The sequence below is a fragment of the Rhodamnia argentea genome, chromosome 7, assembly GCF_020921035.1.
Source record: "Rhodamnia argentea isolate NSW1041297 chromosome 7, ASM2092103v1, whole genome shotgun sequence".
Classification (NCBI taxonomy): domain Eukaryota; kingdom Viridiplantae; phylum Streptophyta; class Magnoliopsida; order Myrtales; family Myrtaceae; genus Rhodamnia; species Rhodamnia argentea.
The window spans coordinates 20004256-20016857 of NC_063156.1; the positions used below are offsets into that span (position 1 = coordinate 20004256).

Here is a 12602-nt window from a genome sequence, read left to right on the forward strand (position 1 = left end):
CCACCGCCGGAAGCTTCCTTGGACTTCCGGGAGTCGATCGAGCCGGCTCATTCAACTTGAGATCTCCAAAAACGGTGAGTAGACTTCTCGATCATCCTACTGTGCATCAATGGCAACTCGTCTTCGCGAGCGTAATCCTATCAATTAGTGTGTGCGTTTTTGTCCTCTCACATCACCGACCACGATCGCGCTACATTTTTGCATTGATTTCTCCCTAATCGCCCAAGTCGAACCTCCATCACAACTCGGTGCGGCCGAGCACCGGCCAGACCTTTCTAGCCATCGCGAGCCCAATCGGGGCTCGAGGTAAGTTTCCTCAACTCCTTTTCAAGCTTCTGTGTGATGGAATTCGATTGTTATGCTCTGTGTGATGAGATTGTGTTACGAGATGTCGAACCCGTGCGAGCTTGATTCTTAGTGATTCAGTGGATGAAACCTCTTGATTTTTGACTATGTTGGTCCGGGGAGTGAGTCGAGTCGATCGGCGGTGGTCTCGCGCCGATCCGGCGAGATCTCACCGTTGGATCTCGCCGGAGAAACCACGGCCGTCCATTCCGTGTCGTCGCAACGAGGAAGAAGATGCCGACATGGCGAGTCAACGGTCGGCTTGCTTAGGTGTCGTGTCCTCATTGGTCCGGCTTGGATCCGAGTCCGCTCGGCCATTGGCGCGAGTGAGCCGACTCGGATCTGATCCAACGGTCCCGATTAATAGATAGATTTGATTCTGGATTGTTGGATTGTATTTTTGGTATTTTCGAAAATTTGGTATATTAAATAGAAATTAGAAAATAGTAAAACGGCACCGTGTAGCATAGGAAATGCGTCGTCGTTTTAGCCCTATGAAGAATGAACGGTCTAGATTTAGTCCCAAGTCAATCGTGGCCGTTCAAAGCATCAAGCAAAGTGACATCGTTTAGGGTAAATGAGATTGAACGGTTTAGATTAAGTCTAAAATAGATCGCAGCCGTTCATTGTTATAAGTGATGCGGCGCCGTTTAGACTAAGACCCAGAAGCGTCGTTGTTTTATGTACGGAAGGAACGAATGGCTCGGATCGAGCCTTAGGATCTAATCGTGACCGTCTGTTCGTTGGCATTGCGGCGTCGTTTTGTTGTAGACGAGTCCGAAGCGTCGTCGTTTCACTTAGGCGTGGATCGACGGCCGAGATTGATCCGGGAATTGATCTCGGCCGTCCATCATTTTTGTATATATTCGGATATTAGGATTTAATATTGGAAAATACAAAAATAAATAGTATAGATACGTATGCGGCACCGTATTGGAGGTCGAGCGGGTCGGTGGGTGGTCGGACCGGGTTGACCGGCCGTTGACCGGTTTGACCCAGTCCGGTTTATTAATAAAAAAATAATAAAAAATAAAAAGAAATTTCCAAAAATCCAAAAAAATTGCAAAAATACTTAGAAAATTCATAAAAATTCCCAAATTTTCACAAAAAAAATTTCTAAAATTTTTAGGTCGATTCGGGACTCATAAAGTCTAAATCGAAAATTTTGAGACTTCGAGGATCGATTTATGTCGATCCGGAAAATTCCAATATTTTGAAAAATAAATAAAAAAATCCAAAAAAATAGAAAAAATTAGAAAAATTCCATAAAATCACAAAAAATGGGAAATGGCCACATTCAACTGGCCCGACCCCGATTTTGTGATTTTCGGGTCCCGAACCCCCAAAAATGACCATTCTACCCTTCCGGGCCTTTCGCCACAAATTTTCCCGAACCATCCCCGGAACTCAAATTAGATATTTACGTGGGTCGATAGAATCCTCTTAGGCTCGTTTGCTTGATTTGTTTGACTGATTTGACATTGATTGTTTTGATTGTGCATCTTAATTTTTGATTGTGATTGTTAGAATATAAAATTCCCATCCGCATGAATACTTAGGATTGTTAGGGCCTACCTCACCCGAAAGTCCATCTGCATGAATTCTTAGGTTAGAAAAACACTTGACATCGGTAACCGAAAGGGCGTCAATTTGAAATTTGGCGTAACTAAGTCCCCGGACCCAAAAATCTCGGGTTTTCGCAAAACCGAATGGTTTCTCCCGACCGCTCGGTAGGGTTTTCCGATCATACCCTCCAATAAATTGATCGGTGGCGACTCCAAAATTGCATGTACACATTAAACATGCCACCCGATCACACAAAGGTCGATTCCGATAAAATTTTCTCCGACATCGCGATTCGAGTAATGGGTCTTGGGAGAGACCCGCGATCCTAAAAGATCCCGCGTACAACCGGGGTCTTCCTCATACCAAATTTAAAAAGGGATCGGCTCGTTAACTCTCGCCCCGTAATGGAGGAGGGTCGCGACAGCTACCAAACGCGTTTCTGTTCCGGGAACAAAAATTTTAAATAGTTACCAAACGCGTTCTGATTTTCAAAAAATCATTTAAGGAACAGAAAAAAAAAAGTGATTTTGATCGGAATCATTTTTTGGGAACAGAATCACCGACAAACAGAGCCTAACGTTCCTTGAATATGCAATTAACATAAATGTTATACATATACATATACGTGTGTACATACATATATATATCTATTAAGTATGTATATTATAAGATAGAAATAATTTTGCATATATAAATGAACATAGGAATAAACAAAAAAATGAAATTGTCGTTATTTTTTTATATTTTGAATTTTTTTATATCACAATCAAATATTATTATTCACACATCATTATAATTCGAGTAATTGAAGAAGTTTATTATTCGAGAAAATAGCTTTTATTTTTTGGATATTAGAAATCTTATTCACATTTATTTCACCTCCCCACGGATAATTTTATCCGGATTATATTCCTCTCATATTCGACTTTATCAAGTTTTGGGAAAGAATCAAATACATGATATGATAAATTTGATCCTACACCGAATTTTACCCCGACTACTAAATATAGCCTTAAACCACGATATGGGAGCTAATATAGCTCAAGTAGTGTTGTTAGTCAAGACTAGACAACAAACATTTGAACTTGTTTATAGTTTTTTTGCCCCCTACACTTGAAGACTAAAAATTGGACCTAGCTTAAGAGATTAGAGAACCTGTTTTTCGATGGGTTTTAACTCGTCTTTTCCTGCGGTTGATGTTCAAACACCTCGATGGACGTCAAGCCAAATCTCAACCAAACATGGCGGGGATAAAGACATGAAAATATACCGATCCAATGTAAGATGGCCGTTTCTTAATAGGAAAATCTTTTTTAGGCTCCGTTTATTTCATGAAAAATATTTTTTTTTCAATTTTTGGTGTTTAGAAGCAGAAAATTATTTTATATGGTCAAAAAATTTTATTTTTTGATTAATAAAAAATCCCATTCTAAATACGAGGAAAGTGATTTCCTTCCAATCTTGACTCTCTGCGTCTCCCTCAGAGCATTCACAGCTTCTGCAAAACTTCCCTCGACAAACTTGGACCTCCCCTCCGCTGCCCGGACCCATCCCCACCCCGGCCGATCCTTCCTCTCCCCTGCTCGGCGCCTCTCTCTCTCTGACGCGGACATCAGTGACGGCAAGGTCGAGCTCGCGTCAGCCTCGAACGAGGCCGAGCTTCACCGGATCTAGCGAGGCTTGAAGCACGCAGATCTGACGAGGCTAGCTCGGCGAGGCTCGGCCTCGCTCGTCGGCCTCGCCTGGGCCTTTATCGGAATCGAACGTCTCAGATCTAGATCTGAATAGGAGGATGAGAAGGGCAACCTGAGACATACTGTGGACCCGATGGTGGTGGTGATCAGATTTCCGACGAGAAACGTAGGGAGACATGGAGCAAGGGAACGAAAGGGGAGGAGGTTGAGGATGGGCGTCGGATTTACAGGGGTCCTCCGCGACCGCGCAGGACCGGTCCTAAGCCTGGGCCTGAGCCTGAGCTAAGCTTGGGCGGTGGCAGCAACGACTCTCGTTGAGTGTGGGTGAACAGCGATCGTGGAGCCTGGAGGTGCTGGCGATGGTGCTGGGATTGGGAAGGGATGTGACTACGATGACGAGGGAGAAGGCAACAAAAAGTGGGTTGGGAAAATATCTAAAAAATAAAAAAAATTAAAAGTAAAAAGTAATTAAACAATCAATTTTAAAAAATAAAAATGAAAAGATAAAATAAAAATAAAAAATATTAAAATGAGTGCATAAAGGAAAATCAAATTTAATTTTCCACGACGGAAAATGATTTCAACTTCATTTTTAGATTTTAGTCAAACACCGAAAAATATGATCATTTTCTTAAAAATTAACTTCTCGAAAAATATTTTTCAAAAGCGGCTCATTTCTCGCGAAATCAATGGAGCCTTCACGTAGCTACAAGTGTCTAATTGTCACGTGCCACACTACTTATCTACGGGCACATCCATCTAGGCCAACTTGAGAAAAGTGGTTCTAGAATTTCAATCGGTAAGAAGGCAGACTTTTGTTTGAGATAATGTCCTGATTCGCAGGCGATTCCTTGCCATGCGAAAGAGTTAGCATTGCGCGCAAGTATAATCAGTATCGATGAGCGGAAAAAAGTGGAGAGCGCGGAAACGGATGAGCGAACATTTCAGCAAACGTGAATGCAAGGGAGCATGCAAAACATTGTTAGGTTGATGAAAGACGTGCGTGAACAGTATTGTTACTCTCAATGACTAAGGCCCCTCTTAGTTCCACCAGCTCTCTGATGAATAATTTCCAGTAATGTATTTACAGTGAGAGAACTATCCGATGAACAAACAACATCTTCCCATGTGGAAAATTAGGTTCGGTTGACAGTTGGTTAATTATCTCCGTGTCATACCACGAGTCAAGATGATGTGAGCCAAGAAGAGGTCAACGGTAGATTGTAACGCCCCTGCAACATTATCCTGCCGAGTTTTGCCGTGAAGTAATATAATCCAAATCTAATATTTCAAAATAGGAAAACTTGAGAGGTCACAATGGAAATTTAGTAAAACGAGTCAGTTTCTCATTCATATGCTGATTGCGTGATTTTTCTTTTTCTTTTTAGCCATTCGGGATTAGGACCGTCCAATTGTTAAGTTACCCTACGTGCAATCCCGATGAAAATGGCTCTTAAGTAAAATGATTCTTACATGTTCACCGTTCGAACAAACGGCACGTGCATTTAGTATTATTCTTGTAATGAATTCTTTCGTATGCTCATTTTTCGAGGGTGAACGTGCTGTTGTTCTTATACGGTGCGTCGACTGTAAGCCTAATTAAAAAAAAATATCTTCGGACTTTCAAACTTAAAAATCTTGATTGGGTTTTTAGTACATGGAAGATTTTCTAACACCATATGCTTCCTTGCTTCCAAAAAGGGCAATTAGAGGCGACAATTGGGTCGGGACGCGCCTGGAAGGGGAAAACGAGCCGGTGGAGCTTGAAAACAAAACGAAACCCTAACACAACTCTGTCTCTATATAAACCCAGCTGATCTCAGCGCCTCTTTCTGGAGCCCCTCGCCGAAAACCCTAATCCCTTCTCTCCTCTGTTCCTGTCTCCTTCTTCGCTTCTGCCAAAATCTCTTGCGGTGAGCCTGGCCGTTGGTTGTCTCGACCATCTTTTCCTATCTTTCTCTCCAGATTAGACTTATCTAGACTCGATTACAAGTGCTTGGTTACTTATCTGTGTAGCTTGTGTTGCAGTTTCAGGAGAAAGAAGGAAGGGTTTCTGTTGGGTAACTAGCGATGTCGGACGACGAACGAGAGGAGAAGGAGTTGGATCTCACTTCCCCTGATGTCGTCACCAAATACAAGAGCGCTGCTGAGATTGTTAACAGTTAATTCCTCTCCGCTCTCTTTTCATTTCGAATTATGTTTCCCTGTGCGGGCGCTCGTCAGATGATATGCCCAGTGGGTTGAGAACGACAATAAGAAGGCCTGTGTATGTGTGGGGGAGTTTTAATGTGACTGATGAGAGAAGCCAATGACGAGGGTCGACTGCTTTTTGATTTTCTTTTTTTGCTTTCCTTGAGATTCCCTTTTGTCATCGCGTTTTGATACTTACCCTTATGAAAATTTTCTACGGTGCGCTCAATGCTTGCAGAGGCCTTGCAGTTGGTCATCTCAGAATGTAAACCAAAGGCTAAGGTTGTGGACATTTGTGAAAAGGGCGACTCGTTTATCAGAGAGTAAGTCTATTTGTTTGAGGTCTTCTCCGAATTCTTGTCGTGTATATCCTTATTTTCATTTCACTTCCTCTGCCTCCTTTCGAAAATGCACAAATGGTTTCTCGATAAATGCTTTATTTTATACAGGCAAACAGGAAACATGTACAAGAATGTCAAGAAAAAGATCGAAAGGGGTGTTGCATTTCCAACTTGTATTTCTGTTAACAACACGGTCTGCCATTTTTCTCCCTTAGCAAGTGATGAGACAGTTTTGGAAGAAGGTGATGTATTGAAAATGTAAGCTCTATTTACTCTTCTTCAAGCTCTGGCGTTCTTTTAATTTAATTTTTTTCTTCTAATGTATTGCTGAACCCTTGAATTGTTGAATAAAAAAGTGTGGCTGTGTTGTTTAACAAATTCGTGTTGTTTTTGATGTTGATGCAGTGATATGGGGTGCCATATAGATGGGTTCATTGCTGTAGTGGCACACACGCATGTTCTTCAAGAAGGACCAGTAATGGGTCGAGCAGGAGATGTAATTGCAGCGGCAAATACCGCTGCAGAAGTTGCTTTAAGGCTTGTGAGACCAGGAAAAAACGTAAGTCACCTACTTGTCATGACATGAGCATATTTTCGGGCTGGTTGCCTTTTCTATATGTGCATGTATTTATTCCTTGCACTTTGTAATTCAGTTTTACTCAGGGAGTGCTGAAAACCGGTCTCTACTTCTATTGTGGTGTCATTAGCCTTGCCTTTGAGTTCATGTGTTGGTTCTTGGCTGGCATCCTGGTTTAGGTCAAAAAAATGGTAGGCAAGACATGCCTGGCATTTCATGCAACTTTGTATTACATTAACTATGTATTTTATTTTACGAGTCTTATAGATAGTGTAGTTCATATGGTGAAAATGGAGGGAAGTTGTCCGCTAATGACATGCTATGTGATGCTTATACAGCTGTTTTGCCCTCGTATTTTTTCCCTACTCTGCTAAGGGCAAGCATGGCGGCTTTATGATGATTGATTGAGAGTAGGATCTTGGCTCCATATAATTTGTTTGCCTTGAAAATATGAGTGCCATGAAGACTGCCACTGACAAGTATCTTTTTCAATGACCTGGCAGCTTTTACAACTCTTGGCTTGGGGATCTTGACATGTTGATATATTGAGATGTCTCAATATATTAGCATAATTTTGTTTCCAGGCCAGGTTGAATTAAATTTGTTCTTTTTGTTTCATTTTTACGGTTATTCATACGGTTTTGAAACCTCCTCGATGTCTACTCAGGCTTATTATACTTTTTTTTTTAATAAAAGAAAAGTAGGCTTACGATGCCTCCTGGATGATTAAATCCTTTAGTGCAAAATATTTTCTGTGATAATTGTTTGTGCATTTGGTTTTCTCATCTCTTCTCTTATTAGAGTGAGTTATGATTGGATGTCAACTTTATGTTTCTTTTTCGTCGAACGTGTTGGCCCCTAAAGGATGAATCTTTGTACTAAGATAGGGGAAGTTCACAGATAGGGGAAGTTCTGTGCACCTCGAGCATGTATTGTCCTGTTCTGGCTTTGCTAGGATGTACTAATTATTCTTAGCGAAAGTCTATCCATTGTAAGACTGTTGAATAATCTGTGGACAGCTTACAGGCATTTGATGAAATTTGTATGTGTATAGAGAGATAGATAACGTGGACTACATAACTCTGTTAATTGAATTTTTATGGCAACTTTGCCGAGGTGATCAATGATTTGTTGATTTCCTCTTTTCCCTGTTGCCAATATTATGTTTGCCCATAGGTGGGATATTTGAGATTGATTGGAATGATGTGGATTGATCCATACCCCTCTGGGCCAACATTTTTCCATTGATTAATTAGTTTTGGTTGAATTCAGATTTTTCATTTTTATTTCCAGTTGGGATGACGGTCAGTGGCTGTCATTCTGTTCTCCTTTTTGGGTATGATCGTACCTTTAATGACATCTGCCAATTTCAGCTTAGGGTGCCTAAAATGGTCTCTACTTGACAATGAGTGCAAGGAATGAGAGATCAAGTCTCTAAATTAAATTCCCTACAAGTCCTTGTTTTGTTGATAGTTACCGTGAAAAGAATGGCTTGCTTCATTCTCTCTCATGTTTTGACAGTCTCCCAACATCGCTTCTTATATTTGGCAGTTTTAAATTTAAATGTTGATGGACGCTGACGATTGGAGCATAGCATTTTGACCTCTCCCTGTATAGTGGAGACCATTTTCTTCTAATGTTTTTTGTATGTCCTTTTCTGTTTATGCTAAACCTGTTAAATTGTCTAATTTTTTTGGGGAAGCATTAAAAACCCTGGGTATCCTTTGTGTTGGCGGTGCCCCTGCGTGATGAATAATTTCAAAAGCTATGGACCAAATATCCACATGATGCTTTTGTCATAGTTACTCTGATGGGCAATCTGCAGGAACCCCTGAATGCCTCTATTCCTGGCAACCAAAATGGGGAAGAATGCAAGACAATAGTGCATTTTATGTAATCATTTAGTTTCTAGTTGTTCTCGCTGGTCTGCTCTGCTGCAGCGACTTTCTTTTGTACGGATGGTTAATTCTTAGATGTTAGTTACAAAGACTGTCCACTAGTCTGCATGTGTCTATTTTATAAACAGCAGAGTTGTTAGTTATTCCAAATTTGTTGGGCACCTGCTCTTTATGACCCATTCTTTGACCAGCCCTTTACAATCTTCATTTTTAGGTTTCGGTGAAGTGGACACGTCTTCTAATTCTGTTTTATGGGAGTATAGTGGTGGGGCATGATGATAATCGTGTAGCTATATCTTCTAGGGAAGAAAGTCATAATGGACATTGGATCTATGTTAAAAGTAAAGTTTGCTCTTTCATGCCTATTCAGTTCAAGTTGAGGAAGTCATCCAGACGTTTTGTCCATATAGTATGGTAGCACATGTGAAAGAAACTTGTGACCCAGGTAGCAACTTTACTTTGGATACAATCTTGCTGAGATGGACCATTCTGCATTGGTCTCCTTCATACTAGTCTCTCTTAAGCCTGCATTTCCTACTGTCAAGTGTGCACATATTAACATGACACATATCGTGGGAAGCTGTTTGCCTTTGGAAATTAGCGAAGAGGGTGATGCATGAGATGCTTTTTTAATAAGAGGTGTTCTAGAGATAGTAGATGGTCTTAGCTGGACCATTTGATTTTAATAATTACTGCTCAAGAGCCATGATAGTTTGTTTGGAGGTGCTTCTGTAAAGATGGACGTGTTTTCTCTAGAATGTTAATAGAGACCAAGATGGGGAAATTTTGTGGAGGGACCTAATTATAAGCTTAGATTTTAATTTATTCTAGTGGAGAGAGGTGCTGTGCTAGACCATGGCTTTCGTTCACAGAATGCTGGTTTTGCAGAATTTTCTACAATTAGCATCGTACTGCTAGATTTGATATGAAGTACTGCTCTTTCATATTCAACTACTATTAAGCTAGAGCACCCAAAAGAAGTAGGCTCTATGGAGTTTGAATACCAGGAGCTTCATTTGTCATATTATTCTGAAGGAAGTTGCAACAGCATTTATCAAGGAAGCAGTCCAAGATTTTTTTTAATGAAGCAAAAAGTTCGCTCCTGTTGTTTTCCTGTATCTTTATTTCAGTCTACATTTAGATTCCTGTTGGAATTTTTAAGTGAATTCTTTTTTCTTTCTTATGGCAGAACAAAGATGTAACAGAAGCAATTAATAAAGTTGCCGCTGCATATGACTGCAAAATTGTTGAAGGTGTGCTTAGTCACCAGCTGAAGCAGTTTGTGATAGATGGCAACAAGGTTATCATAAATGTCTCGAATCCAGACACAAAAGTTGATGAATTTGAATTTGAGGAGAATGAAGTTTATGCAATAGATATTGTCACAAGTACAGGCGAGGGGAAGGTAATCTTTCCATCTGCAATCGTTATTTAATCTTCTGCTGAGTAGCTTCACCTGATTATATGTTATGTATGCAGCCTAAACTGTTGGATGAGAAGCAGACAACTGTATATAAGAGAGCTGTGGACAAGAATTATCACTTAAAGATGAAGGCCTCTAGGTTTATTTTCAGTGAAATAAACCAGAAATTTCCCATCCTACCGTTCAGTGCAAGGTTGTTTATGCTTTAGAATGCGTTTTTCAACGAGCCATGGTAGTTTTGTTGGTATTGTTGTAATCAGTGTTGAAGTTAATTCCTCAGGGCACTAGAAGAGAAAAGGGCCCGGCTGGGATTAGTTGAATGTGTAAATCATGAGCTCTTGCAACCTTATCCTGTACTTCATGAGAAGCCTGGTATGATATCTATAATTCCGGAGGCATTATTGTGTAATTTCTAGAGATTATTTCTAGCGGATGCCTGGTTGATATAACCTCTTAAGAGGGAAATCAAAGCTTATCTAATAATTTCAGTTCATTGACAGGTATAAATCTTAATGGCACGTCTACCCATTGTACATTGACCATTAAGTCACTGAATTGGCTGTTTTGCAGGTGATTATGTTGCCCATATCAAGTTCACTGTCTTGTTAATGCCAAATGGGTCAGATAGGATTACATCCCATCCATTGCAGGAGCTTCAGCCGACAAAGACGATAGATGATCCTGAGATCAAGGCTTGGTTGTCTTTGGGGACCAAAACCAAGAAGAAAGGTGGAGGGAAGAAGAAGAAAGGTAAGAAAGGTACTGAATCAGCAGAGGCCGAGCCAATGGACGCGACAACAAACGGTGCCGAATCTCAAGAATGATCCCCCTTTTTTTGGTTATTCCTTTTATCCAATTTTGATACCCTAAACCATGTTAGCATGATTGTGTATTTGTGACGTATCATAGCATGCGGTCGAGCTGTTTATGGGTTTTCACACTTTTTCGACTGTCATCTATCTTTATAAAGGAAGTGACGATGCCTAATGCTATCTAGTCAGTCCAAATCTCACGCAGCCATTGCAATATGATGAGGCGAGGCTTTGCTGTTTCAGTGATGTTTGAATACTTGAATGTTCCCTACCATGATGATCATATAACTTTCTCAGTCAATGGCATTACGGCATTTTTCACGTGTATGGAAGAAATTTCAAGCTACTGAGCAACAAGGAGAAGGTTGCCTACTAGGGGATTGTGATTAGCTGTTCATATTAGTTCTTTATTGAAACAATCACGGGGAATAGGTTGAAAAGGAATGGCCTTTTCTTGCCGACTAAACTGGATGTGAAGGTGAACTGGGTTCCACCGAATTGCGTAACATACGTGCACAATTTTTTTTTTTTGGAGGTGAGGTAACAAGTAAAATTACGTTTTTGGTCGTTGGCAGAAAATATGGGCATGTTTTTGGTAGCTCTCCCTTTTTCTATAATCTATAGATAAAGAGCACAAATCACCGGTTACGTGCTTTTGCCTTGGGTGAGGTAACAAGTAAAATTACGTTTTTGGTCGCAGGCAGAAAAATCTGGGCATGTTTTTGGTACCTCTCCCTTTTTCTATAATCTAAAGATAAGAGCATAAATCACCGGTTACCTGCTTTTGCCTTGGGCGGGTTGATGTGGGTTCATTGACACGTATTAATTTGGCCCTATCGACACATGCTGCAATGTCTATGATAGATTATGGTCACAACTTGTTACGATGGGTTGATGGTACAAGTGTCGATGAGTAATCTAACAGAAATATATCCATTGGTGATTATGTTATGATTTTACCAAGAAAGCTGCTGATTTTGGCACGGACCTACAACATATCGATAGAGGACTAGTCTGAATCATTTCCTAGCAAGTTTGGAGTTACTTGCTAGTCTATCCTGGTGGACGAAATTGTTGACGAGTCTAGGATGCAAGTCTCCAAGACTTTTTAAGTCATTACTGATTTTTAGTTGATTTAATGCATTCTAGTTACTAGGTCTTTTAATGCTTTTCACTTCCCATGTGTCTTTACTGTTTGTGGAGTCTCGATGTCGTCTAGTCCCCATGTCCTTTATTGTTGTCGATTTCTTATGTTGGAGTCCCTCTATATATAGAAGAATGATTCTCCATTGTAAGACAGACCATTTTGAATGAGTGAGAATTCTTCTGCGTGAGTTGAATTACAAACCCCCTTTGGCAACTTTATCTTTTGACAGTGGATACTCCCTTGTGGTAAGCCAAAAGCCATTTATTCCTGATTGGTGGCATAGCCTTATACTGTGGTGGTGAGCTTTCATTCTATCCGTCTTTATCCTTGGCTGGTGTTATCTTTAGGTTTTGGTGGAGATCATTCCATCCTTCGTTTTGTATTGTGGTTGGCGATATCTTTACACCTCGGTATAGCTTGATTTTCTATTGGTTCCTTTTCTGTTCTCATACACTATTCCATACACTTTATCCCAAAATTTTCAATACTCCATCCATACACTTCATTCCATCGCACCGATTGTAACTCTGAATCCCTTTCGACGGAATCACTCGCCCACGCACGCATCAAGTTGATATTAGAGCTCAAGGTTGAACTCATTTGAGTGAT

At 40.5% G+C, this 12602-nt stretch overlaps 1 protein-coding gene across 1 annotated transcript; it reads left to right on the forward strand.

Annotated features, from left to right (window-relative positions):
• Positions 1–5384: 5384 nt before the first annotated feature.
• Positions 5385–11026, forward strand: LOC115756194 (ERBB-3 BINDING PROTEIN 1). Its single transcript, XM_030695888.2, has 9 exons — positions 5385–5518; positions 5634–5766; positions 6034–6118; positions 6245–6394; positions 6542–6695; positions 9801–10016; positions 10091–10227; positions 10315–10406; positions 10605–11026. Exons 2-9 carry the CDS (start codon positions 5676–5678, stop codon positions 10856–10858), a joined length of 1179 nt encoding a protein of 392 aa, XP_030551748.1. The 5' UTR covers positions 5385–5518; positions 5634–5675; the 3' UTR covers positions 10859–11026.
• The last annotated feature ends 1576 nt before the right edge of the window (positions 11027–12602 follow it).